Source organism: Somniosus microcephalus, chromosome 5 (assembly GCF_052327205.1).
Source record: "Somniosus microcephalus isolate GS21.2 chromosome 5, FLI_Smic_1.0, whole genome shotgun sequence".
Lineage (NCBI taxonomy): Eukaryota > Metazoa > Chordata > Chondrichthyes > Squaliformes > Somniosidae > Somniosus > Somniosus microcephalus.
In genome coordinates, this window is record NC_140991.1 from 65,493,844 (window position 1) to 65,517,996 (window position 24,153).

General features: G+C 43.1%; 2 protein-coding genes across 5 annotated transcripts in view; one reads left to right on the forward strand and one right to left on the reverse strand.

Moving 5' to 3' along the window:
• The window catches only part of LOC147117082 (ATP-dependent zinc metalloprotease YME1L1-like), a 77,099-nt gene extending 60,305 nt beyond the window's left edge, over positions 1–16,794 (reverse strand). The window contains exons 1-2 of the mRNA XM_085987708.1: positions 16,694–16,794; positions 14,928–15,122 (exon numbers count right to left, since the gene is read on the reverse strand). Of these exons, the coding sequence (XP_085843834.1) occupies positions 14,928–14,972 (45 nt within the window). The 5' untranslated portion in view covers positions 14,973–15,122; positions 16,694–16,794. The remainder of the gene's footprint in view (positions 1–14,927; positions 15,123–16,693) is intronic.
• A 59-nt stretch (positions 16,795–16,853) lies between these two features.
• The window catches only part of mastl (microtubule associated serine/threonine kinase-like), a 45,794-nt gene continuing 38,494 nt past the window's right edge, over positions 16,854–24,153 (forward strand). Inside the window, exons 1-3 of one of the 4 annotated variants that reach the window (XM_085987702.1) lie at positions 16,854–17,401; positions 22,456–22,593; positions 23,220–23,359. In XM_085987702.1, coding sequence (XP_085843828.1) covers positions 17,216–17,401; positions 22,456–22,593; positions 23,220–23,359 — 464 coding nt within the window. In that variant the 5' untranslated portion in view covers positions 16,854–17,215. Of the gene's footprint in view, positions 17,402–22,455; positions 22,594–23,219; positions 23,360–24,153 lie in introns of those variants that run through there. The other 3 variants (XM_085987704.1, XM_085987703.1, XM_085987705.1) reach the window with 3 other exon arrangements.

Genomic DNA, 24,153 nt, shown 5'->3' on the forward strand with positions numbered 1-24,153 from the left:
AGGGACTACAAGCGGCTATTTTCACATATACCCTTGAAAGCTACAGAGATTGTCTTGAAGACGTACACAGGGCAAAAAGTCTACCCCAAAGGAAAAATAAGGGTGAAAGTGATATACAAAGGCCAGGAAATACCTAAAATGGACTTATATGTATTGCCAGATGGAGGACCACCACTGCTAGGACGTGAATGGATCCGGAAAATACAATTAGATTGGCATTCCATACAGGCACTGAAGGTTGAGGCCAAAAAGGATGACGACATCACACCTGGACGACTGTCAAAAATGCTAACTGATGCAAAAGAAGTGTTCCAGGAGGGACTCGGAACACTAAAAGGCATAACAGCAACGATTAAAATAGAGGAAAATGCAAGCCCAAACTTTCTTAAGGCCAGACCAGTGCCTTATGCGATCAGACCAGCCGTCGAAGCAGAGCTGGAAGGGTTGGAACATTCAGGAGTACTGTCCAAAGTAGACTGGAGCGAGTGGGCTACACCCATCGTTTCTGTAATGAAGAGGTCGTTGAGTAATACGCCTGGGGAACGAAAGAAGGTCCGCATCTGTAGGGATTTTAAGGTGATAGTGAACCCAGTCCTTCACACGGTACAATATCCGCTTCCACGAATTGAGGTTATTTTCGCCTCACTATCTGGAAGTAAACGCTTCACCAAAATTGATCTAGCCCAGGCGTACTTGCAAATGGAGGTAGAAGAAGCCTCGAAACAATACCTCACGATCAACACTCAAAGGTCTCTATCAATACAACCGGCTGGTGTTCGGGGTAGCATCGGCTCCGGCTATTTGGCAAAGGGCGATGGATCAAGTCCTGCAAGGGATTCCAGGGACCCAGTGTTATTTGGACGACATCCTGGTCACGGGCGAAAATGAGAGTGATCACCTCGCCAACTTGGAGAAGGTGCTCACCAGATTAAAGGAATATGGGCGACGAGCTAATCGCCACAAGTGCGAGTTTTTCCAGAAGCAGATCCCGTATTGTGGCCACGTCATCGATGAAGAGGGGTTACATAAGTCCCCTGAAAAGATTGAGGCAGTAGTCAAGGCTCCACCACCGGAAAATGTGTCACAGCTGAGGTCGTTCCTCGGGCTGGTAAACTACTACCATAAGTTCTTACCAAATTTGTCCACGGTATTACACCCACTGAACACCCTACTGCAAACAGGGGTACCATGGAAGTGGAATGATGAACGTAGACGAGTTTTCCAGAAGTGTAAAGAATTGATCACATCAAAAGAGGTGTTGGCCCATTTCAACCCAGCACTACCAATTCGTTTGGCATGTGATGCATCACCTTATGGTATTGGAGCGGTGCTGTCGCACAAATTCCCGGACGGGTTGGAGAGGCCAGTAGCCTTTGCGTCTCGGTCACTAACCTCAGCCGAGCGCAACTACGCCCAGATTGACAGGGAGGCCCTCAGCCTAGCATGGGGAGTAAAAAAATTCAACCACTATCTGCATGGGCAGAAGTTCACCTTGCTGACTGACCACCAACCACTTGTCTCCATCTTTAATCCTAAGAAGGGCGTTCCAGTGATGACTGCATAACGGTTACAAAGATGGTCCCTGTTTCTAGGGGCGAATCAATATGAAATAGAATATAAAGGCACGAAACAGCATGGAAACGCTGATGGGCTATCACGCTTGCCACTGCCTACTGTGGAGGAAGCACCAGCAGTGGACCCTATCGAGATATTTTATTCGTCAATAATTGAACAATTGCCAGTAACGAATGCGGATATAGAGAAGGAGACCCGCAATGATCCGACGCTGTCTTGGGTATATAATTTGACGGTGAGGGGATGGCCAACACATGGCGACTCACTGTTGCCAGCATTCTCATCCAGAAGAGAACAGCTGTCAGTATGCCAGGGGACAGTGATGTGTGGATCCAGAGTGGTGATTCCACCCAAGTTAAGGGAGAGAGCGCTAAATGAGCTTCATGAAGGTCATCTGGGGGGAGTGAAAATGAAAAGCCTTGCTAGGGCTTATGTGTGGTGGCCGGGAATCGATCAACAAATCGAAGACCTAACCAAGAGCTGCTCAGGATGCCAGAAGGTCCAAAATGCACCACCACATGCCCCTCTACACCCATGGGAGTGGCCCGCCCTCGCCATGGCAATGGGTGCATATTGATTTCGCTGGTCCATTCATGGACTCAATGTTCTTAATAGCAGTGGATGCTCATTCGAAATGGCCTGAGGTGATAAAAATGTCCTCAACCACTACAGAGAAAACGATTGCAGTCCTACGGACCATATTTGCCAGGAACAGCTTGCCAGAGCAGATTTGCTCTGATAATGGACCACAGTTTGTGTCCGAAGAGTTTCGAAAATTTATGAGAATGGGGTAAGGCATTACACATCCGTCCCGTATCATCCAGCCACGAATGGATTGGCTGAGAGATTCGTACAAACCTTTAAGAAGGCAATAAAGGCCATGTGCGACGATGAAATTCCACTACAGCATAAGGTGGACAATTTCTTATTAGCCTACCGAAACGCGACACATGCAGTTACCAACCAGACCCCGGCCATGATGTTCTTTAGCCGAAGGTTGAGATCTCGTCTGGACTTGCTCAGACCAAATGTGCGAAGAAATGTTGAGGATAAACAATTCCAGCACATCAATGAGAAGCCGACAAGGAGCTTCAACGTAGGACAACCAGTCTTGGCCCGTGACTACTGAACAGAGAAATGGCAACCCGGAACGATATGCACAAGGCAGGGGCCATTAATGTACACAGTGGATGTCGGGGAGAACATTGTGAGACGCCACGTCGATCAGATCTTAGCGTCACAGGAATGAGTCAACCCCATGTCTCACGTACCTGGGGATGAACCCGGCATACCGGTAGCATCTACCTCCGAACCAGTAGCAGTGGAAACCGATGAACTAACCGACGAAAAGGGGCCAGAATCGCCTCCGCACCAAGAACAAGAACCTCAGGAAAGGCGCTATCCCGAAAGGATCAGGAAGCCGCCCCAAAGACTGAATCTATAAATGGACTATTGTTGTTTAATGTACATGTTAAAATGTTAATTGTACTTGAATATTATGGGTACTGCTAATCTAAAAGGGGAGGAATTGTAGTGTATGTACCTTTAATAGAGAACTACTTTTACAGCTCCTGTATACTGAAGTACCGGCAGTGACCACACCTGTATATAAGCCTTGAGCATGCCTCCGTACCCCCAGTCTTGAGACTACCCTACTCCAGTAAATACCTGTTGATTGTTAAGTTACAGCATCCGTGTAGTTATTGAAAAACATCATACTCTCAGAATCACGGATCTAACAGATAGGAGAAAGACATACATTGATCAAAGAAGTTTAAAGCACAGATGAAGGTTATTCACCCATTTTGTCTGTGCTAGCTCTTTGGTAGAGAAATGCAAAATTAATCCCACAGCTCTGCTTTCACCCTGTAGTCTTGTATCTTTGTTTCAAATGTTTATATACTCTTTGCTTAAAAGAAGTGATGATATCTGTCACAGCCACTCCCTGTGGCAAAGCATTCCATGCTCTCTGCACAAAGAAATTTTTCCTAACCTCTCTCTTTACTCTATTAAAGTTGATGATACTTTGTCAGACTCCCTAACCAGAGAGATTATTCTTTCCCAATTCAGCCTCTCAAAACCCTTCATGATTTAGAAAAAAACACTTTTCAATCAGCTCTTAGCCTTCTCTGAGCGGCTGCAGGACACTCTGAAGGGGGAGGATGAACAGCCAGAGGTTGTTGTCCATATCGGTACCAACGACATAGGCAGAAAGAGGGATGAGGTCCTGCAGGCAGAGTTTAGGGAGCTAGGAGAGAGATTAAAAAGCAGGACCTCAAAGGTAGTAATCTCCGGATTACTCCCAGTGCTACGTGCTGGTGAATACAGGAATAGGAGGATAGAACGGATGAATGCGTGGCTGGACAGATGGTGCAGCAGAGAGGGCTTTAGATTCCTGAGGCATTGGGACCGTTTCTGGGGAAGATGGGACCTATACAAGCCGGACGGGTTACACCTCAACAGAGCCGGGACCAATATTCTCGCGGGGAGGTTTGCTAGTGCTGTTGGGGAGAATTTAAACTAGCTTGGCAAGTGGATGGGCACCAGCATTTAGGAGTAGAAAAGAGGAATAAGGTGCATAAAAGAGTGAGTGTTAGGATAGTACTAGAGAAGAAAGTAGTACTAGAGGCAGAAGTAGTAGCATATTAGATAGGAGCAGACTAAGAAAGACTACGAAAAATTCAAAAATGAGTTTAGAATGCATGTACATAAATGCACAAAGTATGGTAAATAAGGTTGGTGAGCTACAAGCACAATTAGCCATGTGGCAATATGATGTTGTGGCAATAACGGAAACGTGGCTTAAAAACGGTGAGGACTGGGCACTTAATATTCAAGGGTACAAGGTGTTCAGAAAAGATAGGGAAGGAAAAAAGGGAGGCGGGGTGGCAGTGCTGATTAAGGAAGACATTGTAGTGTTGGAAAGGGAGGATGTTCTTGAGGGGACAAGGACAGAATCCATTTGGTTAGAGTTGAGGAGCAAAAAGGGTATGATCACGCTATTGGGGGTATTCGATAGGCCTCCAAATAGTGAGAGGGAGGAAGAGGAGCAAATCTGCAGGGAAATCGCAGAGATATGCAAGACCGAAAGAGTGGTGATATTGGGGGACTTTAATTACCCAAATATCGATTGGGATAATGCTAGGGTAAAGGGAAAGGAGGGGGAAGATTTTTTGAAATGTGTTCAGGAAATTTTCCTTGACCAGTATGTTCTTGGCCCAACTAGGAAGGAGGCATTGCTGGATCTGGTGCTGGGGAATGAGGTGGGCCAGGTCGATCAAGTGTCTGTGGGAGAACACTTGGGTACGAGTGATCATCGTATCATAAGATTTAGATTAGCAATGGAGAGGAGCAAGGAACAATCTAGAGTAGAACTTCTAAACTGGAATAGGGCTAACTTCAATGGGATGCGAAAGGATCTAGCCAGGGTAAAATGGAACCAAAGACTGACAGGAAAAACTGTAACGGAACAACGGGTGATCTTTAAGGAGGAGATGTTCCAAGTACAGGCTAGGTACATTCCAACAAGAGGGAAGGGTAAGGGAACCAAAGCAAGAGCTCATTGGATGACGAGGGAGATAGAGAAGATGATGAAACAAAAAAAGGGTGCATGATGCATGTCAGGTGAATTCTTCAAGGGAGAACCCGACCATATACAATAAGTTGATAGGGAAGATGAAAGTAAGATTGGCAAAGAGAATATGAGAGTAGAATGGCGGTTAACATAAAAGGGAACCCAAAAATCTTCTACCGGCATGTAAACAGTAAGCAGGTAGTAAGAGGCGGGGTGGGGTCTATTAGTGACAAAGAAGGTGATATATGCTTAGAGGCGCAGGACAAGGTTAGAATACTCAATGAGTACTTTGTATCGGTATTTACTAAGGAGGTGGATGCTGACAAAATATCAGTAGCCGTGGAAAAGGAAGAAGCAATGGAAGGGGTGAAAATTGATAGACAGGATGTACTAGAAAGGCTGGGTATGCTTAGAGTGGACAAGTTGCCTGGTCCAGATGGCTTGCATCCCAGATTGCTAAGGGAATTGGGGGAGGAGATAGTGGAAGGGTTTGCCATAATTTTCCAATCTTCCCTAGATGCGGGGGAGGTGCCTGAGGATTGGAAAGTGACAAATGTGACACCATTGTTCAAGAAAGGGTGTAAGGACAATCCTAGTAACTACATGCCGGTCAGTTTAACATCAGTGGTGGGTAAAGTTTTAAAAACAATAATCAAGGAAAAAATTAATGGGAACTTGGAAAGGTTTAAGCTAATTAAGGAGAGCCGACATGGATTTGTAAAAGGCAGATCATGTTTGACTAATCTAATTGAATTTTTTGATGAAGTAACAGGGAGGATCGATGAAGGGAATGCAATGGATGTTGTCTACATGGATTTTAGGAAGGCGTTTGACAAAGTACCACATAGAAGGCTGGTTAACAAAATTGAGGCTCATGGAATGGGTGGGTCAGTGGCAGCTTGGATAAGGAATTGGCTTAAAGACAGAAAACAGCGAGTTGTGGTAAATGGCTGTTTTTCACACTGGAGGATGGTAGACAGTGGTGTTCCCCAAGGATCAGTGCTGGGGCCACTGCTTTTTTTGTTATATATAAATGACCTGGATATTGGAATACAAAGTAGAATTTCTAAATTTGCCGATGACACCAAACTTGGGGGTGTGACAAACAGTGAGGATGATACCAATCAACTGCAACAGGACATAGAAAAGCGAGCAGAATGGACAGACAAGTGGCAGATGGAATTTAATACAGAGAAGTGTGAGGTGATGCATTTTGGCAGAAGGAACAGGGAGAGGCAATATACACTTAATGGCACAGTTTTAAAGAGTGTGCAGGGTCGGAGGGAACTGGGAGTCAGTGCATAGGTCCCTGAAGGCGGCAGGACATATTGAGAGAATGGTTAGCGAAGCATATGGGATCTTGGGTTTCATAATTAGAGGTATTGAGTACAAAAGTAGAGAAGTTATGCTGAACTTTTATAAAGCGCTAGTTAGGCCACAACTGGAGTATTGCGCCCAGTTCTGGTCACCACACTTTAGGAAGGATGTGAAGGCCCTTGAGAGAGTGCAGAGGAGATTTACCAGAATAGTTCTGGGGATGGGGGATCTTAGCTACAAGGACAGGTTGGAGTAGCTGGATTTGTTTTCATTAGAGCAAAGGAGGTTGAGGGGTGATTTGATAGAGGTGTACAAGATTATGACGGGTTTGGATAGGCTAGACTGGGAAAGGCTGTTCCCACTCGTTGATGGTACAAGGACTAGGGGACACAGATTTAAGGTTTCGGGCAAGAGATACAGAAGGGACGTGAGGAAAATCTTTTTACGCAGCTAGTGGTGAGGACCTGGAACTCGCTGCCGACGGAAGTGGTGGAAGTGGACACACTCAATGTTTTCAAGGGGAGACTGGATAGGCACTCGAGGGAAATAAACTTGCAGGGCTACGGGGATAGAGCGGGGGAATGGGACTGACTGGATTGCTCTACAGAGAGCCGGCACGGACTCGATGGGCCGAATGGCCTCCTTCTGTGCCGTTAGGACTCTATAGGAATAGCCCCAATATCTCAAGTGACAAGAAGGATCACATGGTAAAACCAATAGTCGAAATAAAACTGAAACTGCTTTCTGTTTGTCCTCTGGGCATGTTATGAATTTACTTAGGGCAAGTGAAAATGCTCTCTGGGGCACATAAGTGAGAGCTTACCTATGAGGTAGTCTGACACAGAAGCCAAAACTATCTAGAGTAAAAATGAGTAAAGAAATACCAAAGATATAACAGGAAGTACATCCTAAATATTAAGATTTTTAACAGAGCAGAGGAACAGAGAAATCTAGGGGTACAACTTTAAAGGTGGGAGTCCAGGTAGAAAAAGCCATTCAAAATATAAATAGAATTACATAGAATATACAGCACAGAAACAGGCAATTCGACCTAACTAGTCTGTACTGGTGTTTATATTCCACACGAGTCTCCTTCCAATCCATCTACCTCAGCTCAGCCATTCAGCATATCTTTTTATTCCCTATTCTCTCAAGTACTCATCTAAAGAAAGAATAGATAGAAAGAAACAAAGAATGACTTGCATTTATATACTGTAGCACCTTTCACAACTTCATGATGTCCCAAAGCGCTTTACAGACAATTAAGTACTTTTGAAGTGGTCACTGTTGTCATGTAGGAAATGTCTTATAATTATAAATTGTTCATAAGTTTTTGACTTGCTTCTACTTAAGATCATTGACACCTGAAGGTGAATCCTTGCAATAAATGCATCACTCGATTGGTCAGTTATCTGAATAAGATTCCAGGTTTCATATTGAATATAAAAACAAAGGTATTGACCTTTTTTTCTCTTTGGGGGATTGGCGGGCCAACTGTTTTCCAGTATTTTCAATTTCATTTCAGATCTCTGATGTCTCAATTTTCCCCCCATCTACTCCATCTTATTCCCTTTTTTATCCTTGTGTGGGCTTTTCCCCATCTTAGTTATTTACACGCTTTAATGTTATTTTGATCGGCTCACTAAGGCAATCTTTGATAACATCAGAGGTCTCTACTTTCTATTAAGCAGTTTGCAGATCATTAACCTTCTCTCTGTGGTTGGAGTATGTTTTATTTTCTCCCTTCTCTTAATTTGTTCTTCCACCCTACAAATGGCCTTAATTATCTTGAAACTTTCAATTGTAAAAAAGGGCCGTACAAACAAAACATTAACCTGGCTCTTTATAAATGCTGCATGACCTGCTGTGTATTTCCAGCATTTTTGTTTTTAATTTCCAGCATTTGTAGTTTTTTTTTATTATTCGGAAGAAACTTATGTTGAATTTGTAGAAGGTAACAGCTGGAGTACTGCATACAGTTCTGGACAACAGATTACAGGGACATAGATTGAAGGGTTGAAGAGGTTACAGTGAAGGTTCACTAGAATGAAACTGTGAATGAGATGTTAAAAATTATGAAAGAAATATCAAAAAATGGTGCTTTTCTATTACAGTAGGGAAACGTGGAGGGGGGTCTAATAAAGGTTTTCAAAATTATGAAAGATTTTGAGAGGATAATTAGTGAAAGATTACTTCCACTGGGTGATAAATTGGGAACAAGAGAGCATAGGCTCAGAAATATCACAAAGAACAACGACGGCAGTTAGACATTTTTTTCCACAGAGAGTTATTAAAATATAAAATGCTTTAGAACAAATGATTATTGAAGCAGACACTATAACATAATTTCTGAGAGAACTGGCTAAGTTTTTGAAGAGGAAATACATAAAAGGACATGAGAAAAGGGCAGATAAATGGCATTACTGTGGATAGCTCCAGTTGAAGAGCTACCACCAGCAGAGGGGCAGTGAACCAAATGGCCTTGTTCTGTGCTGTAATTTCAATGATTTTACTTACATGCTTTCTTTGCTTCCCTGCTTCCAGCAATCTTTTTTGTTGTGAAAGTCAAAACCAAAAAATTGGGCACGGATTGGTTAAAAATGATCCCCAAAAATTGATTTTTTCAAACAATCATTGTCTATTGGTCTAATAATTGGCTAGGTAGCTATATTTGTGACCAGGTCAATTGTTGACACAATTTTCTCATTCAAGTACACTACTTACATAGGATATACACCACAGAAACAGGCCATTCGGCCCAACCAGTCCATGCGGAATTTATGCTCCACTCGAGTCTCCTCCCGTCTTTCCTCATCTAACTCTACCAGCATAACCCTCTATTCCCTTCTCCCTCATATGCTTGTCGAGCCGCCCCTTAAATGCATCTATACTATTTGCTTCAACCACTCCCTGTGGTAGTGAGTTCCACATTCTCACCACTCTCTGGATAAAGAAGTTTAAGAAGTTCAACATACTGATCTAGAAAACTATCTTGATTACATTCCATGAATTCGTCCTCCACATTATTACTGCAAATTTGGTTTGCCCAGTCTATATGTTGATTAAAGTCCCCATGATTACTGTATTACCCTTGTTACACGTGCCTCTAATTTCCTCATTTATAATCTGCCCTACATTACAACTACTGTTTGAGGGCCTATAAACAACTCCCACCAATGTTTTCTGCCCCTTGCTGTTTCTTAGCTCCACCCAAACTGATTCTACGTCTTGATTTTCAGAGCTAAGATCCTTTCTCTCTACTGTCTTTATCCCATCCTTTATTATCAGGGCTACCCCACCTCCTTTTCCATTTTGCCTATCTCTTCTAAAAGTTAAGTATCCTGGAATATTTAGTTCCCAACCTTGGCCACTTTGCAACCATTGGATGGGGGGATTGTCCTATGAGGAGAGATTGAGTAGACTAGGCCTATATTCTCTAGAGTTTAGAAGAATGAGAGGTGATCTCATTGAAACATTCAAAATGCTTACAGGGCTTGACAGGGTAGATGCAGGGAGGGTGTTTCCCCTGGCTGGGGAGTCTAGAACCAGGGGTCAGTCTCAGAATAAGGGGTTGGCCATTTAGGACTGAGATGAGGAGAAATTTCTTCACTGAGGGTGGTGAATCTTCGGAATTCTCCACCCCAGAGGGCTGTGGAGGCTCAGTCGTTGAGTATATTCAAGACAGAGATCGATAGATTTTTGGATATTAAGGAAATCAAGGGATATGGGGATAGTGGAGATGAGGTAGATGATCAGCCATGAAGAGCTAAATGGCCTACTCCTGCTTCTTATGATCTTCTGTTAACAGACCAGATATATTGTGCAATTGGTGTGACCTATTTTCTAATGTTTAATTTAAGCTGCATTTGCATCATTCTTCTCCAGTTGCATAAGAGGGACAAAGTTATGTAGACACAACTGAAGGACATTTTTATTTGGAGATCAAAAGGTTTGACACAAGTTTACAAATCATTGTATTGCACTTAGAGAGTAGTGGTCCTTATTTTTCTTTTTTAAGTGAGGATGTATATGTATCATTATCATTTTCACTGTTTTTAAACAACTAATCTCTAGTTATTTCGTCTTCCTCTTTGTATACTTCTCACACACGTTCTCATTATTTTCTCTATCTCTTTGACTTCTCTCAGTCTCTTCCTCTTTCTGTAAGTGCTTCCCTTTCCCCTGCTTCCTTTATCTTCTGTATGTCACCTACTCTCTGTATGCCTTTCACAAACTTTCTCCGTATCTATACATAAAGGAACGGACTTGCATTTATATACAGTAGTACATTTCAGAACCTGAGGACATCCCAAAGCCCTTTACTGACAATAATATTTGAAATGTACTCGTTTTAATGTAGGGAAACACAGCAGCCAATTTATGCACAGCAAGACGTTACAAAGAGCAATGAGGTACATGACCAGATAATCTGTTTTAATGATGTTGGTTGAAGGATAAATGTTGGGACAGGACACCGGGAGAACTTCCCTGCTCTTCTTCGAATAGTGCCGTAAGATCTTTTACATCCGCCTGAGAGGGTGGATCAGTTTAACGTCTCATCCAAAAGACGGCACCTCTGCCAGTGCTGCACTTACTCAGTCTGAGTCTAGATTATGCGCTCAAGTCTCTGGAGTGGGGCTTGAACCCATAATCTTCTGACTCGGAGGCGAGAGTGCTACCACTGAGCCAAGGATGACACCTTATGGCCCCATGACGACATGGCCGAAAATGCTCTAATTGCAGCCTTATACAAATTTATCATCACCTCTTTGCTCTTGTACCTTATGCCCCTATTTATAAACCCAAAATGCCATTGCTTTTTTTATTGTTCTACCGACCCCCAATTGCACTTTTTGTGTGTCTAAACTTCCTCCACACCCTTCAGCATATTTAAGTGTAATCTCCCCTTCCTTGTTTCCTCCAAAAATCTAATTATCTCACACTTATCCACATTAAATTGCATTTGCCATCTGTCTACCCATTCTGCTAACCTGTCCTCTTAAGATATTTCACAGTTCGCCTAGCAGTTTGGCAAACTTTTATGTTGTCAAATTTTGGTATTGTTCTCCCAAAGACAACAACTTGCATTTATATAGTGCCTTTAATGCAGTAAAATGTCCCAAGAAGCTTCACAAGAGCGCAATCAGACAAAAATTGACACCAAGCCAAAGAAGGAAGCATTAGGACAGGTGACCAAATGCTTGGTCAAAGAGGTAGGTTTTAAGCAGCGTCTTAGAGGAGAGAGAAGTAGACAGGCAAAGCGGTTTGGGGAAGGAATTCCAGAGCTTAGGCCCTAGATGGCTGAAGGCACACCCACCAATGGTGGGGCAAAGGTAGTGGGGGATGCACAAGAGGCCATAGTTGGAGGAACGCAGAGTTCTTGGAGTGTTGTAGGGCTGGCGGAGGTTACAGAGATAGGGAGGGACAAGGCCAATGAGGGATTTGAACACGAGGATGAGAATTTTAAAATCAAGGCATTGGAGGACTGGGAGCCAAGCTAATTGGCTGCTGCCAATTGTCGAGTGGGAGAAGAAATAGACTGCCACTTTTAAAGAATCTGGAAGGATCATTTGTAAGTGGAAATAGAAAAGTGAAATTGTATATATACTTTTTTGGGGGTTACACTAGATATTTTACTTGGGTTCAGTGTCACTGACCACTCCTATGTGTGAAGCATACATCCTGTACAATTTGAAGTGTGCTTTTACCCATGCAATATCTAGGTAAACAACACGAAACACAGGGGTCAAGCAGAGAACCCTTGCCACTGTATGACAACAATATCATATGTTGCTAAGTGATTCTCACCTCTTCAGTAGGCAGACTGAATATGCAATCTATCAGACTGAGCCTCAGGCTATAATCCAACAGACAATTTATTTAATAAAACAAGTAAATGAACAGTATTCAGTGCAAAACATTATATGTTACAGAAATTACAAACTTTACTATCCTTCTTGATATGTCAAGATGCTTCTTATGAGCTATCTTTCAGCATACACTGAACATTGAAAATGATTGGTGGTGGGCCTTTTCCTTAAATCGCTACAGTACTGTGATGATGGCATTCCCACAAAAGGTATTAAGTTTGGAATTGCAGGATTTTGACCCAGCGTGATGAAGGAATGGCGAGCTATGTCCTAATCAGGATGATGTGGAGATGCCGGTGTTGGGCTGGAGTGGACAATTGTGAGAAGTCACACAACACCAGGTTATAGTCCAACAGCTTTATTTGAAATCACAAGCTTTCGGAGCGCTGCTCCTTCGTCAGGTGAAGCCAGGTGAACTTCACCCGACGAAGGCGCAGCGCTCCGAAAGCTTGTGATTTCAAATAAAGCTGTTGGACTATAACCTAATCAGGATGGTGTGTGACTTGGAGGAGAACATGGTGTTTCCATGACATTGTTGCTCTTGCCCTTCTTGGTGGTAGAAATCATGGGGCTGGGAAGTGTCATCACAGTAAGCTTGGTGAGTTGCTGCAGTGCATCCCATTATTAGTACATACTGCAGCCACAGGGCACGGTGGTTGGGGTGCCCATCAAGCAAGCTTCTCTCTCCTGGATGGTGTCAAGCTTCTTGAGTTGTGACTGCACCTATCTGGGTGAATCATGAATATTCCATTCCACTCCGAGCAGGAGATAAAGTGAAAACCAATTATTTTTCTATGGATCTATTAATGCTATAACAAAGAGAATGGAAGGTAGAAACCTTATGAGAGGTAAAAAGAACAAACTCAAATTAACCATCTATTTTGTTAACATTTTTACTTAAAATGTTCTTATAATATAGAGAACTAAACATACATACAGAGCCTTTAACATAGCAAAGCAATGCAAGGCATTTCACAAATGGAAATCAGACACAAGCAGGTTAGGAGAGGTGGCTGTGGTACTGTTAAGAGATAGATTTTAAAGAGACTTTTGAAGGTGAAGGGATATTCATTAATGTAGAGGGAGTTAAGAGTTCCACAATGGAGACATTGCCATTGCTGGTGGAACAGAGGGAGGGGAAAATACACAGTAGATCAGAGTTGGAAGAGCTTAAGGTGCAGCAGGAACACAAGGCTGGAGGAGGTTGCACAACTCGGGAGTAGTGGACTTTTGGAGGGATTTGAAGATGAGGATTTTGAAAACAATACACAAGGGGACAAGGATCCAATTGAGGGTGGCCAAGATAGGGTAGGTTAGTGAGTAGGATTTTGTGCGGGATAAGATGTGGTTGGCAAAGTTCTGGATGATTTTGAATTTATGTGAGGAATCCATTAGAAAAGTTGAGACTGGAGGTGACAGACGGAAACAGGAGCATGATAAAGATAAGACACAGTAAGAACAGTATAATGAATTTTAAATCAGGGAGCAAGGCAAATTTACAGATGCAAACTAGTCAATACAAAATCATAGGCAAAAAGAGTAGAATAAGGTACCATCAAACACTGGATATTACTTCTGTACTGCAAGGAACAGGGCCGCTTCAGCCGAAGCCAGGGGCCCAGAGGTAAGCATTCCTAGCCAAAGCTAAACAACCCTGGAAAACTCCCACTTATTTTATAGCAGCATCCAGCTGATACTCTTTTTCCAGAGTCAGGCAGCTTCAGATTCATAGTGTCAGTCTCCATTAATATGAGGGATAATCAAGATCAGCTCCTCGCTGTCATTGACATCACTGGAATCACTCAGTTGGAATGAAGACCAAAACTAATGGCTCTCCATTAAGCAGCAAATTCAACCATATTTTAATAGAATGTAGGAATAAACATAACAATTATCACATAAAGAGCTGAAGGAAGTATCTATTAAAAATATGTGTATGCTTAGATGATTTTCATATTCAAAAGTAATCTGACAAATCAACTATTTCTACTGTTCCTGATTTCTTACGAGCTCATCATTTCAGTAGCAGACTCATCAGTGTCACTCATTAAAAAGTGACAATCATCCATTTGAGTTTAAAGAGATCTTTGTTTAAAAAAAAGTAAAATACTGCAGGCGTTGGAAATCTGAAACTTAAAAATGCAGGAAACACACAGCAGGCCAGTCAGCATCTGTGGAGAGATCGAGACCAAGTTAATATTTTTGGTTGGAATTAAGGGGAAAGTGGCGGTACAGATACGAAATTGGCTCAGTGGTGGATGGATGTTTTTCAGACTGTGAGGTGGTTTGCAGTGGTGTTCCCCAAGCGTCAGTTTTGGGTCCATTACTCTTAACTTTTATGAATGACCTGGACTTGGGTGAAGGGAGCAGCATTATAAAATTTGCAGATGATATGAAACTAGACAAAAGTAGTAGTGATGAGGATAGTTATAGGCTTTGGGATGACAGACTGGATGGTGAAATAAGCAGAAGCATGGCAGATAGAATTCAATGCGGAGAGTGTGAAGTGATACACTTTGGGAGGACTAATATGGAAAGATATTGGCCCCGAAATTCTGTTCCCTACGGGTGTGTATGCGCTGTGTACTCACCCGTAGGGCCAACGGAAGTGCTGGTTTCACACATGCACTGCACATGCGCTGGAAACCTGTTCTCTGAAGGGGTTCGCAGGTCAAACGCCTGCGCCGGATAGGCAGCGCATACGCCTGGAACTTCCGTTTTTTTTCGAGGTTGATGCAGTCCGGGTAAGTCGGTAGCAGCTGCGCTTGGAAAAGCAGGCGCAAGGCCTGCTTTTAACAAGGTAAGAGGTGATATCAGTGAAAGAAAAACATTTTTAACACTTATCATTTTAAAATACTTTAAAGGTAAGTTTATTTTTAGCCCTGTTAAAAAATGTAATTATTTTTTTCAAAAATTTAAATTTTTGTTTAAAATAGTTCATTTATGTAATTTATAGTCATGTTAAAAATGTGATTTAAAAAAAAATTTATTTGAAGTTTTACTTATGTTTTGAGGGTGATCTCTATTCATAGATTTGACAGGCCTTCCTGTCAAATCTATGACTGGAGATTCCCTGCTCCGATTGGCTCCCCATGGCCGTGATCCCAGGGACGCTGCGAACTAGCAACGCCCCTGGGATACGCGTGCCCTGCACACCGGCAGTTTGAGGAGGCACATCAACGGAATTCTATGCCGGCCCAGAACATTACGGTTGGTGTGGTTCGTTTGTGCAGGTCGGGGGCTTACGCCCTCTGGAAGCCTCCGACCTGAATTCCTGGGCCAGTATACTATAAATGGCACAATTTGAAAAGTATAAGTTTTTTATTAATTCCTGGGATGTGGGCATCGCCGGCATTTATTGCCCATCCTTAATTGTCCTTGAGAAGGTGGTGGTGAGCCACCTTCTTAAACCGCTGCAGTCCTTGTAGTGAAGGTACTCCCACAGTGCTGTTGGGGAGGGAGTTCCAAGATTTCGACCCAGCGACGATGAAGGAACGCGATATACATCCAAGTCAAGATGGTGTGTAATTTGCAGGTGATGGTGTTCCCTGCACCTGCTGCCCTTGTCCTTCTAGGTGGTTGATGTTGCAGGTTTGGGAGGTGCTGCCGAAGGTGAGCAGAGACACGTTGGTGTCCATATACATAAATCCTTAAAGGTGGCACGGCAAATTGATAAGGTGGTTAAAAAGCATATGGGTTACATGGGTTTATAAACAGGAATAGAATATAAAAGCAGAGATACTAGAATTTTATGAATCACTAGTTAGGTCTCAGCTGGAGTATTGTGGACAATTCAGGGCACCACACTTCAGAAAAGATGTAAAGGCCTTAGAAAGGGTACAGAGGGGGTTTACCAGAAATGTGGGACTTCAGTTATGAGAGGTTCGAAAAGTTAGGACTGTTCTCCTTGAAACAAAGGTCAAGAGGTGACCTAATAAGAGGTTTTCAAGATAATGAGAGGTTTTGATAGAGTAGATAAGAGAAAAACTGCTCCCTCTGGCAAGTGGGTCAATAACCAGAGGTCGGAGATTCAAAATAATTGGCAAACGATCTATATGGGAGATGAGAATTTTTTTCACTTAAGTGTTGTTGGGATCTGTAATGATCTACCTGAAAGGTGGTGGAAGCGGATTCCATAAATAACTTTAAAAAGGGAGCTAGACAGGTACTTGAGGATGAAGAACTTAAGAGTTACGGACAAAAAGCGGGGCCCTGGGACTAAGCACGACTGCTCTTTCTGAGAGCCGGCACAGGCACGGCGGGTCGAATGGCCGCCTCTTCCTGTGCTGGGCTGTAAGGTTCAATGATTCTATGGGTGCAGACCCTGCTTCAAAATTCTCCACAGGTGCTGACTGACCTGCTGCGTGTTTCCAATTTCGTGCGACCATCAGTCACCAGCGAAAAGGGGGGCTGCTTGCTCTAGTTTCTACACAGATGTAAACACTCGAACTCAAAAATGCGTTGCAAACCCCTTAGCGGGCGTTAAAGAATAAATGAATTATTCGATAAATCGGCCAATACAACCTGCGCCACAGCGCCAAGCCGCTGCGAGGACCCATTGATGCAGCTTTGGCAGTGCCTGCTCACGTTTGTCAAAACACACGGATTAAGAGAGATTTTTTTTTCCAAAAGCGAGTACAAAAACAAAAGACAACACCCCCACCCCCTTCCCGAAAACGGGTGACTTTAAGCTATTGTTCCAATTCGACATGTTTGTGAAATCACCGAGACACCTGTCAGGAGCTTGACGGTTGGGCGAAGGACCCGAGCGGAAGAGTTTTGAAAAGTGAGCGCGCGCGGCCGCCGGCGAGGCGTTCGGTCCGTGCGTTCCCCTGGCAGCGGGCGGGGGGAATGGTCTCTGGGTTCCAACTGGGGGGGCATGGAGCTTCAGAGCAAAGGCGCCGCCTGTCCTGCTGGCCTGTATAGGGATGTGCAGGTGATCAAGGTGCCGGCAGCCCCCAGCATCGAGGACTTCGCTATCATCAAACCCATCAGCCGCGGTGCGTTCGGCAAAGTGTACCTGGCTCGGAAGAAACACGATGAGAAGAGGCTGTACGCCGTCAAGGCAAGTACTGGGCGCCATAACTTATAGCCATAGCCGAAGACTTGCTGCTTAAATATGATCAAAACTAAACGAGGCATATTCTGAAACACGATGGTCGTGTTTAAATGTGTTCAGAGGTTATATATATATTTTTCCCTATGACAGTTAGTCATGTCCAGGCATGTTTCCTGGGGTTGGGGCAGAAACAGGTTTGGATGGGTTAAGATTTTACTTGGACCCATACTTGGACCACAAAGTGCCTGGCTTTTACTCCCCAGTTTTCCAGGAATGACGTATGAGGAGAGATTGGATCGATTGGGCTTATACTCGCTGGAGTTTAGAAGAATGAGAGGGGATCTCATTGAAACTTATAAAATTCTAACAACTAGATGCAGGAAGAATGTTCCTGATGGCCGGGGAGTCCAGAACCAGGGGTCGCAGTCTAAGGATAAGGGGTAAGCCATTTAGGACAGAGATGAGGAATTTCTTCACCCAGAGAGTGGTGAACCTGTGGAATTCTCTACCACAGAAGGCAGTGGAGGCCAACTTATATTAAATATATTCAAGAAGGAGTTAGATATATTTCTTAAGGCTAAAGGGATCAAGGGATATGGGGAGAAGGCAGGGACAGGGTACTGAATTTGGATGATCAGCCATGATCTCATTGAATGGCGGAGCAGGCTCGAGGGGCAGAATGGCCTACTCCTGCTCCTATCTTCTATGTTTCCGTTGGATCATTAGACATCGACTGTATGGGTTGACTTTGACATTTTAAAAAAACTTTGTGACGTGATACATTAAGACTTTTTCCCTGTTAGTTTCAATGACCTGGTTGTGATACTGAATGACCTGGTTGTGATACTGATCGAGGGAAGGGGATTATTATTCAGGAGATGGCAAACACTGGTTCGACACCGTTGGCTGCTGAATTGAAAACAGGACGAAAACTTCAAGATAGAAAAAGGATCAAAATTGTTAAAAGCTCAAGGTGACATTGTCACTGCTGATAACGCCACCTTTAGAAGAATAACTAAGATGGATCTAAACCAGTAAAGTAAAAAGGAAAAACTGCAAATGGAAATCTGAAATGTAAGCAGAAATTGCTGGCAACACACAGGTCAATCAGCATCTGCAAAGAGAAACGAGAGGTTATGACGTTTTGGGTGTGTACTCTTCATCAGAACTGAACAATGAACTGGCATTTTAGTAAGGTTGGTAAGAAAGGAGGGGCAAGAACCAACAGAAATGCCAATCATAATGAGGGGCGGGTTAAATGACCTGATGGGGGCAGTGAGCATTGGGGGGTTCGGTGGAAAGACAAGAAAGAGCCATACAAATGAAAAGGTGGAAAAATAAGCAAGATAAAACCATAATATAGATATGAAATTAAATCAGAAAATGTAAGAGAAACACAATAGATATGACAGTCATGAGAGTAGAACAACAGGTTGACACCTCGGGCTCTGACCCATGCCGGCACCGTGCTCTGACTAAGGGTGTCCAACCCAAATGTCAGACTGGCTCCCTCCCTGGACACTGATAGGCCCTCCCCAATTCTCAAGCACCCACCACTGCTGTGAAGAAAATAGCAGTTGTAGCTGAAGTTACAAAAGTCAATGTTCATACCAGAGGGTTGCATAGTGCCCAGCAGACAGGTGAAATACTGTTCTTGAAACTTGCATTGAGCTTCATTGGAGAAGTGCAGGAGACCAAAGACAGAGATCAAAGTGGAGAACCACAAAATATATATTAATGATCTAGACGAGGGAACTAGATGTAATATCTCCAAGTTTGCAGATGACACAAAGCTGGGTGGGCGTGTGTGCTGTGAGGAGGATGCTGAGAAACTCCAGGATGATTTGGACAGGTTGGGTGATTGGGCAGAAGCATGGCAGATGCAGTATAATGTGGATAAATGTGAGGTTATCCACTTTGGTATAAAAAACAGGAAGGCAGATTATTATCTGAATGGCAATAGATTGGGAGAAGGGGAAGTGCAACGAGACCTGGGTGTCCTTGTGCACCAGTCGCTGAAGGTAAGCATGCAGCTGCAGCAGGCGGTTAAGAAGGCAAATGGTATGTTGGCCTTCGTAGCGAGAGGGTTTGAGTACAGGAACAAGGATGTCTTGCTGCAGTTGTACAGGGCCTTGGTGAGGCCACACCTTGAGTATTGTGTGCAGTTTTGGTCGCTTTACCTGAGGAAGGATGTTCTTGCCATGGAGGGAGTGCAGCGAAGATTCACCAGACTGATACTTGGGATGGCAGGAATGACTTATGAGGAGAGATTGGGTCGATTGGGCTTATACTCGCTGGTGTTTAGAAGAATGAGAGGAGATCTCATTGAAACTTATAAAATTCTAACAGGACTAGACAGGCTAGATGCAGGAAGGATGTTCCCGATGGTCGGGGAGTCCAGAACCAGGGGTCACAGTCTAAGGATAAGGGGTAAGCCATTTAGGACAGAGATGAGGAGTAATTTCTTCACCCAGAGAGTGGTGAACCTGTGGAATTCTCTACCACAGAAGGCAGTGGAGACCAATTCATTAAATATATTCAAGAAGGAGTTGGATATATTTCTTAAGGCTAAAGGGATCAAGGGATATGGGGAGAAAGCAGGAACAGGGTACTGAATTTGGATGATCAGCCATGATCTCATTGAATGGCGGAGCAGGCTCGAGGGGCCGAATGGCCTACTCCTGCTCCTATCTTCTATGTTTCTACCACAGGGAGATCAGGGCCACATTTGCAGACAGAATGTTATCACTTAATTGGATCACTGGATTGCCCCCAGTGTAGAGGAAACCACACCGTAGGCAGCAAATACAAGTTGTTAGAGCAAGTATGTGTGATTCTGCTTAGTATCGTGTGGAGGGAGTGTTTGAGGAGTTGGAGATTGGTGTGGGAGGAAATAAATGGACAGATGTTACACCTCCTGTGTTTGCACAAGCAGGTGCCAGGTGATCGATAAATGGATATGTGTCCTTCTGTAAGGTGGAGGGGGAAAGGAAAATGTGCTTGGTGGATGGAATTGTACTGTAGGTGGCAGAAATGACGGGAAATGATTTGGTGAATGGAGAAACTGCTGGGATCAAAGGTGCCGGCAAGGGTGGGGGGAGACTTGCTTTTGTTTGGAAAGGATGAGAGTGTAAATGCAGAGACCCAGGAAATGGGGTGAGAATGGCCAAGTGTCCTGTTGAACACTGGAGGGGGAATTTTGGCTGAGAGGAAAGGAAGATATTTCAGAAGCTCTGGTCTGGAAAGTAGAGTCATCAGTCCAAACCTGACAGAGTTGGAGAAAGGGATGGAGCCCTTACAGGAGGGATCGGGTAGGAAGAAGCATAATTAAGATAGTTGTGGGAGATGGTGGTCTTGTAATAAATGTCTGTAAAAAGCCCATTGAAATAGATGGAGAGAGAGAAGTCCAGGAAGGGAAGAGTCAGAGATGGACCACGTAAAGATGAGGGATGAATAGAAACGGGAAGCATAGTTAATGAAATTGCCCAGATTGAACCGAGCCGGAAGTACCATCAATACAGTCATCAATGTATTGGAGGAAGAGGTCAAGGAGGAGGCCTAAGTGGATTTGAAGCATAGAGTGTTCCACATAGCCGATGCAAAGGCAGGTATAACTGAGACCCATGTGGGTTCCCGTAGTGACGTGTCTTGCATTTAAAAGAAGTGAGTGGAGTTATAAGAGAAGTTCTTATAAGAGAAGAGAAGATGAGTGTAAAATAAATATGTTCCTATAAAGCAAAATTAAATGCCTCAAAGTAGAGTTCTATGGATAAATAGAGATTAAAACTAAACTGAAAGTTTAGAGAGGGAATTGATTAAAATTAGAGTAACTATACTAAAGATAACCAAGGAATATAGGAAGTGTTGTGGGAAGATGAAAAATAAAATTAGGGTTAAAATTGAATATGAAAAAATGCTAGTAGATGTAAGATGTACGGAAATTACCCCTCGCCCTATCCAACAGTTTCTGAAGTTCAGACCTGTTGAACAGACAGCACAAAACCCAATGAATCTGTGAAACTTCTTTTACTTTAAAATCAGCAAGAGATTACAAGTAAGCATCCAACAGTTATGTAGCGTATAATAATTCCCAATTATACCTCCGCATACACAAAGCTATCGCTTTACTTTAAGCTCAAGCAAAACACCACATACGTACAAACACCAGCGAGTGGTCAATCTGGCAGTGACAAAGCGTATGATTTCTGGCAACTGACCAGATCCCCCGGCTGCAGCCCTGAGTGTCTTGAAACAGCACCCCTTATACCCTAAAACTTGGCAACCCTCCCACTGCATTCGTGTCCCAAATTATATTAGTAATGGTCAGCAGTTGTTTCTCAGACCCACTTATCATTAGTCCGTTAAGCACCCATGGGCCTTCAAGGCCGGTTACATTCCAAAGTCTGAAGATGCTTCCACAGTTCAATAGTCTGTTCCCACAAAACTCTCAAAGTCTGTTTTCCTTATCTGTTGACCGTAGCAGAAAGTCTCTGTCCCTGTCCAAGGGCTTCTTTATCTGTGAACAGTTTTCGTACAAGTTTCCACAGGAACCTCTCAGCTTCTCAAAGCATGCTGGTATATTAAATTTGGTCAATTTTTAAGTTTGGTCAAGTTACAGCAAAATTTACAGCAAATGGCTTATTCTTACATAGATGACATAAAAGGAAATAGTAAAGGCTTTTATACGCATTTAAAAAGTAAAAGAATAGGGAGGGTAGGACTGCTCGGGGTCATGGGGACCCCTCAAGCAGAAAAATCACCTTCATTTGGTTAACTGCAAGACTATGTCTTTTTCCCACCAACAAATACCAAATTCACTAAGTGCTGGGTGAAGAAAATGAAGAGGGAAGTTACTTGAATGCCCCCAATTTCTTTTTAATTTAGTGTGTGAAACAGTTATATAACTTAAGTTGGGGGAAAAAAACTGATGAATGAGTTGCTGTAAAATGAAGAGGATAAAAATTCTAAACTTCCAATATTTGATGTATGTAAAAATGTTTAAATATCTAAAAGGAAGTTTTCATATTTTTGTTTTGTCTCTTCCTTTCCTTTCACCCAAGGTTGTCAAGAAAGCTGATCTGATACATAAAAACATGGTGCACCAATTGCAGGCTGAGAGAGCTGCACTAGCTCTTAGTAAAAGCCCTTTCATTGTGCACTTGTACTATTCACTGCAGTCTGCCAACAATGTTTACCTCGTAAGTATATGCTGTATGTTTGTTCGATGCAGTATATTGCAGAAAAAAGCTGATACAATTATATTTATTAAGTGCTTAAAGGAGGTTGTTTCTTTAATATAACAACTGCTTCCATTTATATAGTGCCTTTAACGTAGATAAATGTCCTAAGTTGTTTCACGGACATGTGAAGAAAAATGGACGACAAGCTAAAAAAGGAGAGATTAGGAAGAGTGACTAAACGCTTGGTCAAAATGGTGGTTTTAAGAAGGGTTTTAAAGGAGGAGAGGGAAGTGAAGAGGTACACTAGAGAGTGGGACCTAGGTGGTTGAAAGCAAGGCTGCTAATGGTGGGGCGAAGGGAGTGTGGGGATGCACAAGAGGCCAGAGACGGAGAATTGAGATGTTTGTTAACTTGCGAACAGCTGAAGAGATACCCTTGCAACTTGTTGCAGGCATGCGGCTTGGCTTTGAGAGAAGAGTCTAGTGGGGAAACAGTAGAATGTGGCAGTTTAAAATAAGTGTTAAAAAGATCTGCGTGATTGCTAGACCATATAATGGCTTTATTTTGTATGTTTCTGAAACTAAATGCAAGGTACTGGTTTTCTAGGCAAAGAGAAAATAGAGCAATCTTTTTCTTTCCCTCAGGTGATGGAGTATCTTATTGGTGGGGATGTGAAGTCTCTGCTTCATATTTATGGCTATTTTGATGAAGACATGGCTGTAATGTACATCTCTGAGGTTGCTGTTGCTTTGGATTATTTGCACAGACATGGTATTATTCATAGGTACAGTAAGACTGAACTAACACTTATGAAGTGTGATTGTGCATGTTCATTGACTTTTTCCCCCCATTGTTTTCTCCCCAACTTTCCTTCAGGCACTGATGTGTTGAGATACAGTTCCACATAGGTTGACAGCCCTCTGGTACTTTGTCCAATTGGGCTTTCTTTAAACCTGAGCCAAGATGATGAGTGCTGTCAGGCTAATTAATCGTGAAGGACAGTACAGCCAAGTCTGGTCCTTTCCTCCCCTCATTCGCTTTGCTGTAGCAGCCTTCCAATTCCTAGCTCTGGCATTTTGAGACTGACTGTAGTACCCCTGAGCTGCCCTGGCTAAAATTAACTACCTCTGCACAGACCAGGCATGGAATCGATGGCCTTTGTGATCTGTATTGTTGTGTACTGCACTGAGAAGTGGATTTATAGATAGCTTTGAATATCTTTTTTTTTTTTAAAGACTTATTTTGGTCTGTCCCCCTTTTCTTTTCTTTTCCTCTTGATTGACATTGTTGCAGTTAGAACTTTGCCTAAAGGAGGTGAATTTTATGATCAATCACCGCTGCTCCCCACTTTTCCCTCCAGAATGTCCGTTCGCTCACTAACGAGGCCTTTGCTATCTATTACGTTATTGTGGATGATCGCATAGACACCCTGGCTTTGTCTGAAACGTGGCTCTCTAATGAAGTCTCCTTGCTTGGCTATACTTCCTACCATCTGCCTGCCCAAACCACCTTGGTAGAGGTTTGGCCCTTATCACCAAATCACAACTTGATTTCTTCCCCCTGCTCTTGGCACCTTCT